The 15,774-nt window shown below is 50.8% G+C and overlaps 5 protein-coding genes across 5 annotated transcripts; 3 read left to right on the top strand and 2 right to left on the bottom strand.

Annotated features, from left to right (window-relative positions):
- Positions 1 to 281: 281 nt before the first annotated feature.
- On the top strand, positions 282 to 3,444 carry N7446_008709 (uncharacterized protein; the record flags this gene model as incomplete). Its single annotated transcript, XM_058517454.1, has 4 exons — positions 282 to 1,934; positions 1,996 to 2,320; positions 2,376 to 3,023; positions 3,086 to 3,444. 4 exons carry the CDS (start codon positions 282 to 284, stop codon positions 3,442 to 3,444), a joined length of 2,985 nt encoding a protein of 994 aa, XP_058371100.1.
- A 1,588-nt stretch (positions 3,445 to 5,032) lies between these two features.
- somA (putative cAMP-dependent protein kinase pathway protein (Som1)) lies at positions 5,033 to 7,574 on the bottom strand (the record flags this gene model as incomplete). Its single annotated transcript, XM_058517453.1, has 6 exons — positions 5,033 to 5,203; positions 5,266 to 5,511; positions 5,564 to 6,412; positions 6,467 to 6,812; positions 6,892 to 7,040; positions 7,095 to 7,574. 6 exons carry the CDS (start codon positions 7,572 to 7,574, stop codon positions 5,033 to 5,035), a joined length of 2,241 nt encoding a protein of 746 aa, XP_058371099.1.
- Positions 7,575 to 9,114: 1,540 nt separating this feature from the next.
- On the bottom strand, positions 9,115 to 10,327 carry N7446_008707 (TRAPP complex core subunit BET3; the record flags this gene model as incomplete). Its single annotated transcript, XM_058517452.1, has 4 exons — positions 9,115 to 9,525; positions 9,600 to 9,791; positions 9,845 to 10,177; positions 10,235 to 10,327. Coding segments are annotated over 4 exons (738 nt in total), but the record flags the coding sequence as incomplete, so codon positions are not given.
- A 236-nt stretch (positions 10,328 to 10,563) lies between these two features.
- Positions 10,564 to 11,879, top strand: N7446_008706 (WD40 repeat domain-containing protein; the record flags this gene model as incomplete). Its single annotated transcript, XM_058517451.1, has 5 exons — positions 10,564 to 10,707; positions 10,768 to 10,813; positions 10,869 to 10,949; positions 11,023 to 11,778; positions 11,827 to 11,879. The coding sequence occupies 5 exons, from the start codon at positions 10,564 to 10,566 to the stop codon at positions 11,877 to 11,879; spliced, it is 1,080 nt and encodes a 359-aa protein (XP_058371097.1).
- Positions 11,880 to 12,344: 465 nt separating this feature from the next.
- Positions 12,345 to 15,753, top strand: N7446_008705 (glycoside hydrolase family 47 protein; the record flags this gene model as incomplete). Its single annotated transcript, XM_058517450.1, has 4 exons — positions 12,345 to 12,445; positions 12,515 to 12,876; positions 12,952 to 13,496; positions 13,546 to 15,753. The coding sequence occupies 4 exons, from the start codon at positions 12,345 to 12,347 to the stop codon at positions 15,751 to 15,753; spliced, it is 3,216 nt and encodes a 1,071-aa protein (XP_058371096.1).
- Between the last annotated feature and the right edge of the window lie 21 nt (positions 15,754 to 15,774).

The raw sequence follows: 15,774 nt of genomic DNA, 5'->3' as shown, positions 1-15,774 counted from the left end.
CCAGTACAAATAGTCCAAAGTTCGCCACTTTGATGGGATATTTGTCGGCAGTCAGTGTGCACCTTGACGATCAAATGTGACTGTCCCAGAGCACTTCCCAATCAGGAAAGAGCAAGACTGTTTACATCTTCCTCTTGTTTTCTTTTTTCTCTTCCTTTCTCTTCTCTCTTCCGCCATTCATTCTTTATCTCCTCCTCCCCATTCACACGTGTTTCCATCTTCTGTTTCCATCAACTTCATCAAGCTCATCATCAACACAGACTTGCCAGCCTGACCTCCTCATGGCGGATTCCGCTCCGAACTTGGACATCTCCCAGACAGACGTCACGTCTGCCTCGGACATGTCCTCACTTCTGGACTCGGGCATGGGCATTTCTGTTTCGTCTTCCTCTACTTTGGTGTCTCCCACTCATCCTGTTTCTGTTTTGGGCTCTATTGGGGCCCCATCTACTGGGACCGTCTCTCCTGAGACTGTCGCCATCAACCCTGTCTCCCTCCCCTTGACTGAGACTCAAGGTCGTCAGCCTCTTCTTCTTTCAATCCCTGTCTTCGGTCTTCCCACTCCTTGCAGCTCTGCTTTGGGCAAAGTCCAGCCTGCAGTCGCCTACTCTGAGGCACCTCTAGACAGGCCTTTTCCGTGGTCTTCTCGTGACCCAAGCCGTTTTGGCAGTTTGGGGCATGATGCGAGTGCACTTGCAAGCTCTGTTATTGAGAGTATTGAGCATCAGGACATGACCCATAAATCCCAGCAGCTGATACAGTGTGACGGCCCAGCAGATGATGGTCCTGATATGATGGACACACGTTCTGTCGGTCAACCATGTGCTGAGAATTTCGTCAGTCAGGAACGACAGGACCAGCAACAGCGTCCCCGCGCTCACTCTATGCAGCCTCTGAACTCATTCACAGTGTCCAGAGAGACACTCACTTCCGCGCCACTGCCAGGCATAGATCTGTTGCGTGATCTTTCCATGGTTGATAACCAGGGAAACGAGGTGTCTATGGCCTCGACGCAGGCTCAGATATCCCAAGTTCATTCTCTACGGGCTGAAATCCAGGACGCCGAGGCTCAAAAAGTCCAGTCACACTTGCAGCGATTTCATCGTGGATTTCAGCGAGGATTTCAGCGGTCATACAGCCAGCAGCCTGTGGTGACTCTTCCTGAGGACTTTGAGCTGGCTGTTGCCAGAATTTTTACGTCTGCTGGCCAACACCAACAACCTGCACTGGCCACAATTCCGGAGATCCCATCGCTCTTTCAGCGGGTGCTGACTGGGCTAAATGCTCGTGGTCAGCCTGCCATGAACCAGCAGCCTCCATTTGACACCAACTCTGCCGGTGGCCCTGCTTTGACTAGTGGCCATGATACAGAGATTGGTCCTGAGTACTCTCTGTCACAAAATTCTGTCCTGGGTCTTACTGCTGTTGTTTCTACTGGCTTTTCTACTGATCTTTCTAATGATATGTCTACTGGCCTTACTTCTGGTCGTCCTTTGGTCTCACCTCAAGGCCAAGGTCGTCGAGTTCTTCCTCCGAATCCCGTCGTCCACCTGCCGACTTATTGCAGCCCTACCCTGACCAAGGGATTGCCTGTAGTTGTCTTTCCTCTTCCTCCTGCTATGTCTTCCTCTACTTCCGCTGCCTTAAACATGGATGATTCGGTTCCTTCGAGCCCTGAGGACTGCAAGTGGCGCCAGGTTGACCAACATGAATACAACATGGCGTCGGGAGACTGGGACCGCATGCCAACCCAAGGCTTTTTGGGCGCCGGGATATCGATCGATTCCGGTGCTCCAAGCGTTGCCCATGACTCGAAGTTTGAACAGGTTGCTCCAGGCGACCCTTTGGCTCATTTAGAACGGCGTGACATCCTAGACATTACCAGCAGCTCCTTGAACATGAACCCCAAAGATTCGGAGTGCCGCCCTGTTCAAGTAAGTAGTATCGTTGACTGACTCTTTTCATACAAGCACTAAGCTGACAACCAATTTGAAGACTCTGGGGTCGATTGTTGTGGGCAGCTTGATGGACAACCAGGTGTTATTCGTCTTCAATATGTTTGACCTTATGGCCAATCTGCGGCCCCGGTATGAATACAAGTACGGTGGCAAAAATGGAAAGAAGATTGGCGTCAGATTGACATTGTGGGGGCACACCGTCCTGATTGCCCCGATATCTGAGTCACTCCATGAAGCCAGGGTCACTGCTTGTCGCGAAGCCCTTGAACAATTGCGTGGATTCAACATGCTGTGGCAGATCCCGCCTCAGCCAATGGATGGGCCCACGAGCCCTTCCTGGAACTGGGTTGAAGTGCTTGAAGGTAATCGTTTTTGGTCAACTTCTTTGAGCAATATCTAACAGTGGTTTCTCTCCAGTCTACCGCATAATGCAGAAGTGGCCGGAGCCTCGATATCTGCCCATCAGGGATGGCCGCGCATGGCACTGTGATGTTCACGTGGGCAGAAAGCTTTACCGCACCATGAAGCCAGTCCCAACGCTTGATGAGGCTCAAAATACTGTTGCCCATCTGGCAATACATCAGATGATGGTTGGCGGAGGTGATTATGATCATTTTTCCATCCTGCCGGCGGATAAACCGGTGACGGTGAACGTACCGACCCAGAAGCAGATAGCCACGCTTCTGTATTCGAAGAATGCCGATGCTCTAAAGAATACAGGCACCACTGTTCAATATGCGGGTGTAACGAAGTCTACTGTCTTGCCCAAGTTCAGGCGATCCAGAGGCAGGGGTTGTCGGTCTGGCTCTCAATCTCAGAATAATGCTCAACAGAATACCCAGGTTCGTTCAAATGTACCTAGAGCGGACAAGGCAAAGAACGGAAATTGCTCCGCTCTGATCCCGGCAAAAGCCAACTCAAACATGATCCCCGTGACTGGCAGTCGATATGTACCTATCAAGGTACAGGAAGAGCCCGCCAATGATCCCTTGGCAACCCTGCGATCAATTGTGAAGGCTCTCGGCGAATTGGACAAAGAGGCTTCCTTCACGAGTGTCGTGAGAAGTAAGCCCACTCAGCCCCTTCTAACCCATGACATTCACTGACATGTCTCCTTTTATGTCTAGTGATTTGTGACGCTTTGCATGCCAACGCACCCAATATGGTGGTCAACATGGTCCCAAAGAAGTTAAACAAGCTTGCCAACTCCTACGCAGTACTCGCCTCGATTCATGGTGGCAACCCATACTTGAACCGGGCTAGCCCAATTCACCTGGCCTACGTCGTGAGCAAGAATAAAGAGGCTGCCAAGGCTATCGGGGTCAAGAAGCTGATTTTGTACATCCTGAAGATGGCAAAAGAAGACGCTGGTATCGAAGACGCTGCTGAATATCCGAATGGAATGGGTGTCCTGCAAGCGCTAGAGGATGAGTGCGAGCAGTCACTGAACGCCTACAAGACCCAGGGCGAGTTCTTCCTCCTTTGAGAAAACACTACTGTTACCCTGATGCTCACCATAAGCCCGTATCATCTGTTACATGTTCTGTTCAAGACCTTTTTCGTGATATTTTCTGAGAGACTGATGGTGTCGTCACGAGTAAGATGTGTTCGATGCCCACAATCAGTGGCGCATGGCTCATGGTGCATGTTCCTTGTTTCTCCGGCGGTTTTGCTTGAAAAGAAAATTGTATGCATAACGTCGTGATAGCAAATCATTTCTCCACTTCTTTCTTTTCATACATTCGTACAGTATGTGAGTTTAAGTATACCTGAAGCCTCTTGAATTTCTGGACAGCTAGTCAGAGTACTGCTAGTGAATACCATCCTCATCCTTGCAGTTGAAAACATTATACTCGCTTCGAGGCTGCATTGCGTGTAGAGTCTTTCCAATAAAGTTACTTCAAGGGTAGCACTGTCACAACACATTCATAACCCTTGTACTCACTACAACAGGATGATTTACAACATCTCCCAAAAAGGAAATATAGGGCTAGCACAACTTACTGTACACCCACCACCTAACCTTGGAACTTACAAAATAGCCATTTACTGAGAATAAATTTGCAATAGAGACTCGTGAACATTTCTGAAAAGAAACGAAATTACCATAACGCATAACAAACTCCTAGTCTGCTGGGGAATATCCAAATCCAAGTCAATCACATCACAATTCCATCCACACACGCATACAGACATCCCCAACACCATACGAGCAACAGCTAGCATTCACATTCACACGGATCTCGGGATTCGTGATTTTTAGTTTGTCCTTTGTTTCCCATTCCAGGTTCCATTTTTCCTGGACACATCCATGTCCATCTGCTAGACGCAGAGCCATGGGGGCGATGCTGGATTGGTTCTGATTGAGAGCAAATGCAGATAATGAAAGAAAAGGGGGGGAATCACAAGGCTTAGACTTTATTTAAGCCGGGAGTAGAGTAAGTGGATTTCCACTGCCAGTTATACTGGTGACAAAAGAGAAGAAAAGGAAGAGGAACAGGAAAGGAAACATCCGGCATTGTTGGGAAGAATTTGAACCAGAAAGAGAGGGGCTGGGTGACAAGGAAAAAGGAAAGCGTTTCAAATGAAAGGATAAAAGTGCACTGGATCAGCCAAAAGGTACTGGACTTCATACTGAACTGAGTGAGAGTATCAACTTCGCCCATAGGGAGGACTCAACGAAGCAAGAATTTAAGTAACCACATCCACAAGTAATAATAATAATAATAGAAAGAAAGGAAGGAAGCCAAGAAAACTCGTAGGTCACAGTGCACTAATCTCGAATACAGAACGAGCTCCGGCCAGTCCAAGCGAGTCCCGTGGTATCGAGATGACTGGGAATTGCTGAGCTTTCCGGACAAGAGAGAGGATGGAAGAACTGCGATCAACAGGGTACGCCAACGCCAATCTCACCGAAGCACATGCGCAGAGAACACACATATCCAGGTAGTTGAGAGACAAGAAAGCAAAACAGGTCGAATATCCGCGCAAACGCACTAGAACAATGATCAAATGTACAAACAAGGGTATATCGGAGGTGAAGCACCTGAAGGACCGTTAAGACTTTTACACGTTCACAGGCTGTCGCCGGCGCCTGTCTCAACACCGTCGGCTGAGTATGATATGCTAGGATCGAAGCCAAAGCCGGTGGCATCGGCGTCGGTGTTGAGGAACGTGTCGAAGTCAAAGTTCTCCAGAATGTCTGGGTTTTCCAGTGCGCTGAAGTCAAGGTTAAATGCGTGAGCCTATGCGAGGTCAGTGTCTGTTTTCCAAGCCAGTACCTGTCAAGACTTGTAAGGGCGCATACATCAGGAATACTCAGGTCAGTGAAAGGTTGCTGGGTTTGGTCAGGCGGCGGCTGAACCATAGGCGGAGGGGCAGGTGCCGAGGGCTGTCCCTGTGCAGCCCCATTCGCTCCGTTCTTGTTGAAGGAGTTGGGATGTTGAGGTGTGACAGGAGTTGATGGAGTCGGCGTTGGCGCTGTGTCTGCGGCTTCGGTGGAAGGAGTGGCACCTGCAGCTGCAGCTGCAGCGGCAGCCTTCTTGGTGGGCCGCTTGAGTTCAAGTTAGCAAATACAGACAACTGAATAGCAAGGAGATACAAACCTTGCGGGTGTCCTTGGTGTCCTTCTTGCCCTTCGGTGCGGGCTTGTTAGACTGCTGGGGTGTAGGCGGGGCATTGCCAGCGGTCTGTGGGGATGCTGGCTGGCCACGACCAGCGTTGGGGCCTGTGACGGGTGGCGCGGAGGGCGGAGGCATTGCGCTTCGTTCCTGCGGGGTTCCAGCCTGAGGCTGGCCCGCGGGTGAATGCTGCATAGGCATCGGTTGTTGCCCTTGCGGCCATTGTCCACTAGGCATACGCTGGGCGTTAGCCGGAATGGGCTGACCCATTTGAGCTCCAGAGAAAGCAGGGTTGGAGCTGGGAGGTCGCATATTCGGCCCAGGGAAGAACTGAGCTGCCATCTCCGGTGGCATTTGACCGCCATTGAGGTTCATGGATCCGGGTGATCCACGCTGGGACATGTCGGCCGCGCTAGGCGAGCCAGGAAGTCCATTTTGAGGCATCTTGGGCGTGCCTCGTTTCATTTGGTCGCTGGGGTTAGGAGAAGTGCCCGCCCGACTGCCCGGAGAAGTGCCAGGTGGCAAACCTCCTTGACCGGGCATTGGGGGCTGGCCATCAGCACGGGCCATGCTATCCTGCTCTTGGCGAGCCATCATCAGGCGCCGCTTATTCTGCTGTTCGAGCAGCATAAGCTGCATTTGATAATCTTGGAGTGCGTGGTTACCATGCTGAGGGCCAGGTGTCTGCAAACCAGGCCGAACCTGGGGGAGTTGACCGGTGGCGCCGTAGTAATCACCATTCATCTGATATAGTGCTTGGCCATCCGGCATCCCTACCATATCGGTCTGATTTGGCATAACACCGGGATTCATCATACCACCATTTGAGATACCCTGGGAATTTGATGCTGAGCGAAAGTGATGAAAGGCCAAGTTTTGAGCATATACCTGCATATTCTTCTGCTGCGCAGCCTGTCCTTGTTGCTGATACTGCTGGAATTGCGCCTGAGTCAACCCCCGCTGCTGCATGCCATTTTGCATCATCATTGCCTGCGGATTGGGCTGCCCAGGTATTCCTTGTCCTTGTCCACGACCGTTCGGTGCGAGCTGTTGTCCGTTGACAGCGCCTTCGAGGCGGGGGCGTTTCGACGGCGAAGGAGCGTTGTCGGCAGACGCAGGTGACTGTGGTCGATGCCCAGCCAGTTCCATGTCAGATTGGTCCCGTTGCATTTGCTGCATCATTTGCATTTGCTGGGTCTTTTGGAACTGTGCCATCTGTTGTTGCTGTTGCGAGCTACAGAAGATCAAGTTAGTACGGCGTCCACCCCCAATCCGACACCTGCCGTGGGGAAAAGTAGTGAGATAGAGCATACAGGCCAGAGGTGTTGTTCTGCAGCACTGTTTTCTGCAGGTTAGGTGGCACCATGCCATTCTGTCTGCGCAGCTGGTTCATTTGAGCAGGCATCATAGGTTGCTGTCTCATAAACTGATTATGTTGTTGTTCTCGCAGACGCATAAAGTTCTGGGGAGTCGATCAGTTGGTGATGCGCACCTTTGGCAAAAAACATTCACGCACCTGGTTATGCTGAAGATACTGTCGGACGTCATTGCTGTTGCCCTTCTTTCGTTGGGCCCAGAAGAAATCCCAGAAGAGGCTGAACCAGTCTAGCAAGAATGACGAGGGGCTTTCGCTGGGGAGACTTGGACGGGGGAGATCATCCGGGATCTTGATCTTCTCACCGTCCTTTCCATCAGTCATCATGGCATCTGGATCCATGCCATTCATGTCGCCATCACGCCGATTGCCAGGGCTGGTCTTAGGGTTGTTGTCGGTGTTGAGTTTGATGGATTCATCTTGCACAAGTGCGCGAGCGCAGTCGTGGTAGCCACGCTTCAAAAAGTAATCGTAAATGTACGTGTTGAGGTTATTGATCATGATGTCGGGATTATTCATAGTGCCGTCGTTACGGGAAGCCGTGGATCCGTTGTTGATCATAGGAACTCCACCAACTGGGACCCCAGCGCCGGGATTCATTCCGACATTCATCTGGTTCATGATGGCGAACGGTGGAACTGCAGCCACCCTTGCCTGTGGTTTCGTGGAAGATCAAATCGAACGTAGGAAAGTTCCGACGCGCGACCACCGTCTCAGGCCAGTTAGCCTAACGCGGGGTTATGTAGGCGACGCGTGGGAATGGATGCGGAGGTGAAGCGGTGAACGCTTCCCAAGGACGAAGGCTCGCGGACTCAGCAACACGTATACGTGGCTGCGCAAACCGGCTGGATATAAGATCGCAAAATGGGACGGAGGGCGATAAGTTTTCCGGGTCACTGTGACGCCTTATTCCAGAGTACCCACGCGACGGGATCGAAACGAGAGTATCGAGGTTCGAAGGCGCAGACGATATGCTGGAGAAATTGATGAGCACTTGTCAGGGTATTAGAAGACTTCGAATGCCAAGGGCAGGGGCGGATGCGCGGTGTATAGGAAGTGGGCGATGACGGAGGTACAAGGAGGCGGAAACAGCGCACAGGCGAGGTGGTTGGTATGGGGGGGCGGGCGCCAGTCAAGCCCGATCGGGCAGAATCGCAGGCAGGAGAACACCAAGCCAGGTACCAGAAAAGACAAACTCCCAAGGGCAAGAAAAGAGCAGATTAGGAATAGGGGCAGTCTTAAAGAGATGTGGATCTCACAGTGGGAAGGGAACGGATTGAGAGAGAGCCGGGGGTACTGCTCTGCGTTCTGCGGGAGAATCGCTTGTTCGGAGCGGATCAACCTGTTCGGAGGTCGGGGCTGGGGATGGCGCTGTCAAGCGTATTTCTGGGAATGCACCGATCTGATAACCATTGAATGTGCAGTCTGCGCAGCTGAATGTAAATAATTAGAGAGAAAGATCAGAGCAGAGGAGAACAGTGAAGCAAAGAAATAGGAACACAGAAAAGTCAGACTGGTGATATGATACCTGTGATGGGCCCTGCGATGGATCCCAGCGGGAGTCTAAAAAGTAGAGTAAGCCACTCTACACAAAAAGGAGATGAGAAGATCGAGCGATCCAGGAGATCCGAATAATTGATAGGACAATTGAAGCGATAGCGATGGGAAGAGAAGACAATTGATCTGTAGAGAAGTTGAGGGGGCGATGGGTAATATATGACAGTACCTGACAGATACAGTGCTACTTAGTTGGATTTTGGACAATAACAGGTATATAGTATAGACTGATTCTGCAAGAATGGTAGCATGACTGGCATATATTGACATTTTATTGCATTGTACAAGTTATAATATGGTCACTTGTTAGCTATATAGGCAGAACATTGTTATATATACAAAGCTGTCTGAATTTGGCTAGTAAAGTGGTATATAGACCATTCTCCCTTACTATATATACTCCGTGATCACACTGCTAAAGGAAATAACCCAAGTCTGGATAATAGTTTTAGTATGTCTAGAAGACTTAAAAGCAGCGTTAGTAGCAAGTTATTAGAATATTGAGAGGATCATCATCAGGTCACAGTTGTAGCAGACCCCAGAATAACAATAACAATACAATACAACGTCATACATCAAGCTCGGATTGATCGACGTGGAACTTATCAAAAGATCATGCTACTACATGTACACTACATTCGACTAGCTCGACTGGTCGCAAGCCCCTGTCCTCTCTTAGGTTTAGGCCTTTTCATTATGAAGAAGTGCCCCTGCCATGCTAGTAATAAATCGCGTGGCGGGGTGTTTCAGAGATACATCATAAAGCCTAATTGCAGGTGTACAAGGAAATAGAAGCAATAGGGGCCGATGAAATCGGATCGATTCCCCCAATATGGCCAATGAAAAGAAACCCCTGGAACGCCCATGTAGGTGTTAATGCACAAGATCTCGCTTTTCACTCTTCTTCCGGCGGCATCTCATCTTCGATGTATCGTACAAGCGAGACCCGCATCTCGGTCGTCTCATCTCCGCGCAGCACGTCGCTAACAAAGTGTGCCTCGATCTGCATTTGAACCTGGATTCCGGATCAGCCATCGGGTCCAGGACAGAGGAACCTAGTCCGGTTTGAGGGTTAAATGGAGTGCTTACCATTTCCAGTGACCCTCGGAGGACACCACATAGAATATTGGAGAACCACAGCTCATCTTGGGCCCGCCCATCATCGGGAAGTTCCACAAAGTCTGCCAAGGGGTTGTCTTCGAAGATAAGAGAGAACTGGTTGTTGTCGCTTGCCCAATTCGTGACCGTCGGTGTTACGTTTAGGAAGATCTTAAAGCCAACCTGATCAGAATGTCAGCCATGTCTCTGTAACCAGCTGGTATAGTGGCACCCACTTTCGCAATCATGTCTGCTGTCTCTCTAAAGTTGGCGCATCGCCCGACACCTGACTTGGCCAGGAAGTCTTCGATCAGGCGCATTCCGATATTGTATCCCATCTTATCCAACTGCTTATTAACCTCCTGGTAGTCGCTGTCGTAGTCCTGACATAATTGTGCAACGATGGTTCCGTAGGTTAATGTGACCAGCTCTGCGTTCACTTTATCGACTCTAGTTCTGCGATGAAATAGCTGGTTAGCTTGGGTTCGAGGACGGAACGCAGTCGAGTAAATTGCGAATGGCTCCTCGGTTCTATTATAGGGATTTGTGGGTTGACGGACTTCCATATTCTGCGGGGAATCCAATAATTAGCATATATTCCAGATAAAGCATCGGAGTCTACTTACTCTTCTCCTATTCTTGAGGTTTTGTTGGCCGACATCTTGAGGGCTACGCTCCGAGGGCCTTGGCTGCTGATAGAATAGGTGAATGAGAAGCACCAATTAAGCACAGATAAATGCGACAGTCAACAACTGATCAATGGTGATTGCGGGGGAGTCGGTGATTGTTGGAGAGGCTGATGTACACAATCCGCTCACCGCCGAGAGCGGGATTATCGTTCTTCCCGCAGCTTCTCATCGCCGTGGAACTTTTGCTCTCCACTACTCTTTAGGTTGCGATTGGTCCCCGATCCTTTTTTCTTATTTCTTGCATACCCCAAGACACGCTTGCGAAAATGTCCGGCGAGAAACGTCCGGCGCCCGAGGCCTTCGGGACCTCGCACCAGCTCGTTGTCAAGAGAAACAAGGCCGACGCCGAACTCAACGCGGGAACCGCACTGGTCAAGGGCTCGTCGCAAAATGGAGCTCTGGTTCAATCTGTATGCGCCCTTGTTACACTAAAAGCTTGGAAGAAACAGTCAGCTAATCGGAGTCTGCAGGTACCTCGCACGAGCGGGTTAGATGCTCCCATTATGGAGCTCACAGGTGAGATACTTTTGCCAATTTAAGTATATACATGCGCTGATGAGAGGAATGCTAGGTCACTCCGGTGAAGTTTTCACGGCGCGATTCGACCCTACTGCTCAGCATATCGCATCCGGCTCGATGGACCGTTCCATCTGTATGTCTTGCCTTTGATCTCACATGGCTCAATTCAACCGTCAAATACATTACTGATCGAGATCTGTGAATAGTACTTTGGAACACATATGGACAATGCGAAAATTACGGCCAATTGACAGGCCACCGGGGAGCCGTGTTAGATCTCCAGTGGTCACGGGATTCCCGGTCACTGTTCTCGGCATCCGCAGATATGACTCTTGGAAGCTGGGATGTCGAGACAGGCGAGCGGGTACGTCGCCACGTGGGCCACGAGGAAATTATCAATTGCCTCGATATCAGCAAGAGAGGACAGGAGTTGCTAGTCAGTGGCAGTGACGATGGTTGCATCGGCATCTGGGATCCTCGACAGAAGGACGCTCTGGATTACCTCCAGACCGAGCTTCCCATTACCGCAGTAGCACTGTCCGAGGCAGGTAATGAGATTTACAGTGGAGGTATTGATAACACAATCCACGCCTGGGATCTTCGGAAGAAGGCTGTGGTCTACTCCATGGCTGGCCACACAGACACTATTACTTCGTTACAAATCTCGCCAGACTCGCAGACTCTATTGTCTAATTCCCACGACTCAGCGGTTCGCACATGGGACATTCGTCCCTTCGCCCCTACCAACCGGCAAGTGAAGACGTACGACGGTGCTCCTGTCGGGCTTGAGAAGAACCTCATCCGGGCCAGCTGGGACCCCAAGGGCGAGAAGATTGCTGCCGGTAGCGGTGATCGGAGTGTGGTTGTTTGGGAGGCCAAGACCGGGAAATTGCTGTACAAGCTTCCCGGTCACAAGGGCACTGTCAACGACGTGCGCTTCTCTCCCAACGACGAGCCAATTAGTGAGTTATTCCGCTCTGTGTATTTGAACAATTTCTAACATGTTGCAGTTGTTTCGTGCTCGTCCGATCGGAACCTGATGCTTGGAGAGCTGGGCAAGTGAGCATAAGTGATAATAATGTTATAATGAAGATAAGCGGGCGTCATTCATCTTTTCAAACAGCTTGACATATAAATCTTCTCGTCTAAGAGCCAGAAGACCAGCTAAGCAGGTCGATGGCTTCGATGCCCTGTGAGTATGGCAGGGAATTGCGAAAAATAGCTAGGAAGTCACTGGCTTGGGGTCCTCTATGGTCCGATGAATTGTACACTAAAATCTACTGTGACTTTGCTCCATAGTAGACAGGTAAACTAACGTTATAAGTTATGAGAAAGTAGAAGCATATTAGAGCGGAATGATGCAACAAGCGCGGCAAAAAAATTCCCCAAATTGGCTTATCTGGCCGTATCCAACGCTCCACCTCACCCTTGAGTGACCGAGTTCTCTACTCCCTCAGGTCCTTAGAAGGTCCTCTCCCATCCATGATACCAGCACTCAGATCCCCGTGAAGCGCGACGGAGCTTACAGATGTCCTCCCTCCGCTCCGCCGGGAGGGTGGTGTTCTGGGCCTTCCTCCTGTGGTTCACTGTCGCCCATGGTATGAGAGACAGCCAGGTAAAGGAACTAAGGTAAGATGCCGTTGTTTTCGACTATTCTATCGTCTAAAGGCTAGACCACTAACTCCTGTGCTTATGTAGACAAGAAACGGAGCGCATGTTCTTCCACGGCTTCGAGAACTACTTGCAATACGCGTTCCCCGAAGACGAATTGCGCGCGCTGACCTGCGGTCCTCTGTTTCGCGACGAGAAGAATCCAGAGAATAATGATGTCTTGGGGAATTACTCCTTGACTTTGATTGACAGCTTGTCGTCGCTGGCAATCATCTCGTCGAGTCCGGACAGTGGTGAGCGTGCCTTGGCGCATTTCCAAAACGGTGTTCAGGACTTCGTTAGGCTATATGGTGATGGCTCGGACGGCCCTGCTGGTCAGGGTGAAAGGTCGAGAGGCTTTGATCTGGACAGTAAGGTGCAGTTATTTGAGACTGTGATTCGAGGGCTGGGTATGTTTCCCTCTACTATATAGCGGCCAGTATTGGCTGCAAGTCTTGTACTATCTTATACTAACATTTATGCAGGTGGTTTGCTCAGCGCTCATCTTTTTGCCGTTGGCGAGCTGCCCATTACTGGATACGAACCCTCAGCACAGGAAGCCGCCTTCGCAAGCGCATGGGATAAAAGCGACTTTGGGAAGAAAGACCACGGCATTCGATGGGGAAATGGCTTTGTTTATGATGGTCAACTACTTCGGCTTGCTGTGGATTTGGCCCACCGTCTGCTCCCTGCGTTTTACACAGAGACCGGTCTCCCCTATCCCAGAGTCAATCTCCGACACGGAATACCGTTCTACGAAAATGCGCCTCTTAACTTGAATGGCCAGAGCAGCTCACGCAAACGAAAACCTAAGTATGCAGCAACGTCAGAGCCCGCTGAGACTTGTAGTGCTGGTGCGGGTAGTTTAGTCCTCGAACTTACCGTCCTGAGCCGCCTCACTGGTGATGGTCGGTACGAGGATCTGGGGAAAAGAGCATTCTGGGCGGTTTGGAGCCGCCGGAGTGATATTGGACTGCTTGGATTTGGCATTGATGTGGAGTCGGGAAAGTGGGTGGGACCATGGGCTGGTGTAAGGACTTCTATTCCTTCAAATGACAGACACGTACTGATTTTGGTAGATTGGTGCAGGTATTGACAGTTTCTATGAATATGCCGTCAAGGCTTATGTTCTCCTATCAGAGGGTCACCGTTTGCCATTCGATTCTGGAAGCCCCTGGGCAGCATTGGACTCATACTATGATCCTTTGACGGACTATCAACACACGGCGGAAGCCTTCCGGCAGGTATGGGAAGAATCCCACACATCGATCAACCGCCATTTGTTCCGAGGCGAAGGATATCAACATCCCCATCTTATTGTAGGGGATGTGATCACTGGTGCCACACGAGCTTTCTGGATTGATAGCCTGAGCGCTTTCTATCCAGGAGTTCTCGCTCTGGATGGAAAGTTGGATGAAGCAATTCAGATTCACCTCCTGACCACCGCGATCTGGACTCGCTACTCGGGTATTCCTGAGCGGTGGAACGTGGCCACGGGTGACATTGACAACGGCATGCCGTGGTATGGAGGTCGGCCAGAGTTCATCGAATCTAACTATTACATTTACCGGGCAACTCAAGATCCCTGGTATTTGCATGTTGGCGAGATGGTCCTCAGCGACCTTAAGCGGCGATGCTGGACCAAGTGTGGCTGGGCTGGCATCCGAAACGTTCTGACTGGTGAACTTATTGATCGAATGGAGAGTTTTTTCATTGGTGAAACCGCCAAGTACCTCTTCCTGCTGTTTGACCAGGACCATCCGTTGAACAGGATTGATGCACCCTGGGTCTTCAATACTGAAGGACATCCTCTCATCATTCCTAAAAAGAAGGCATCGCAACCTCGCCAAGCTTCGCCGCCACCAGCAGGACAGGAGCTCGCAGAGGGAACATGTCAAATCATCCCTTCTCCTTTCTTTGGTGTATCATCCACTGCATCCCGCTCGGATATCTTCCACGCTGCCACTTTGGCTCGCTTGGATCTGATGCCCAATCGTGGCGGCGCCCAGGGTCCTATCTTGGAAGACTCATCCGAGCATCAAAGTGTATTTACGTCCGATCTCTCCTCACCAACCAACTATACATTCTACCCATGGACACTTCCCCCTCAGCTGGTCCCCTTTGATGCCACTAGCGCCCCCATGGCCGTTCGACCCACACTCGACATCTCATTCCCATCGCTTCCAGGTGGCGTAAACCTAGGATCTGGAGCACTGGAACGTGTCCGCGACGGGGTTCTCGTCAAAACAATCGGAGGGCTGCGTCTGAGTATGGTTCAGGATGTACCGCTAGAAGACCCAACGCCCACTGGACAAGACGCGGACGGGTACCGGGTGCAGGTGATCAATAATGTGCCACTAGGCAAAGATGAGAAGGTATATCTATCTCGCCAGATCACCTTTGATGTCGTCGATCCCTATGATCCGAACTTCACCCGGGTCCGCGACAACGCCATGCTAGACCTTGTCATTGACGTTCTTCCAGAGCCCGCTCGCCGACGCAATGATTCGACTCATCCGCGAGATGAGTATTCTGCGTCAGAACATCCACAGCCGCCAGAGTCCCACCTCGGAGCCCACAGAGCCGCCTCTTCTGTCGACGATGGCGCCATCGTCGACTCCCCAGACTCAACTGTAAAGGCCATGCTATCATCTCTGGTGAACTCGGTTTCTTCGTTGCTTCGTGACGAGCCGACTGAGGCTGCACCGCTTCGATTGAGTCTTCCTGCTTCTATTGCTACGGGGGTTGGTTCAGGCCCGCTCCCGGACACTGAAGATGCCGTCGTCATGTCATTACTTGGCAACCCATCTACCAGCCGTCTAACATGGTCAAGTATATACTTTGTTGATGAAATCTGTGACGAAAAGGTTCTGCGTGAGGTCGTTCAGAACCACGAGGTACTTGTTATCAAGCGTGGCGGTTGCACTTTTTCAGAAAAGCTACGCAACATCGCCGCATACCGGCCAACACGGTCTGCACTGAAGCTCATTGTTGTTGTCTCATACGATGACATCCCACCAGAAAGCGAGGAGAAGAAAGGGTCAAAATATCAATCTGACTTCTCCATCGCCGCTGTTCGTGCCGAGTCAACTCTCATCCGCCCACACCTCGACGAGGCCCAATTGACAGCCAGCGGTATTCCACGCAACCACCTCATCAGCATGGTTATGGTGGGCGGTGGAGATGAAACCTACCAACTTCTTCGCCATGCAGGCGGTATCGGCGTCAAGAGACGATACACCATGCGTTCTCAGGGCGTCCCAATCACGAATTTATATATTGTTTGAATGTACACAAATATACCCTCT

Source organism: Penicillium canescens, assembly GCF_028828765.1.
Source record: "Penicillium canescens strain IBT 15451 chromosome Unknown utg000005l_segment0_segment0, whole genome shotgun sequence".
NCBI classification, from domain to species: domain Eukaryota; kingdom Fungi; phylum Ascomycota; class Eurotiomycetes; order Eurotiales; family Aspergillaceae; genus Penicillium; species Penicillium canescens.
This window is presented reverse-complemented; position numbering and strand designations above follow the sequence as displayed.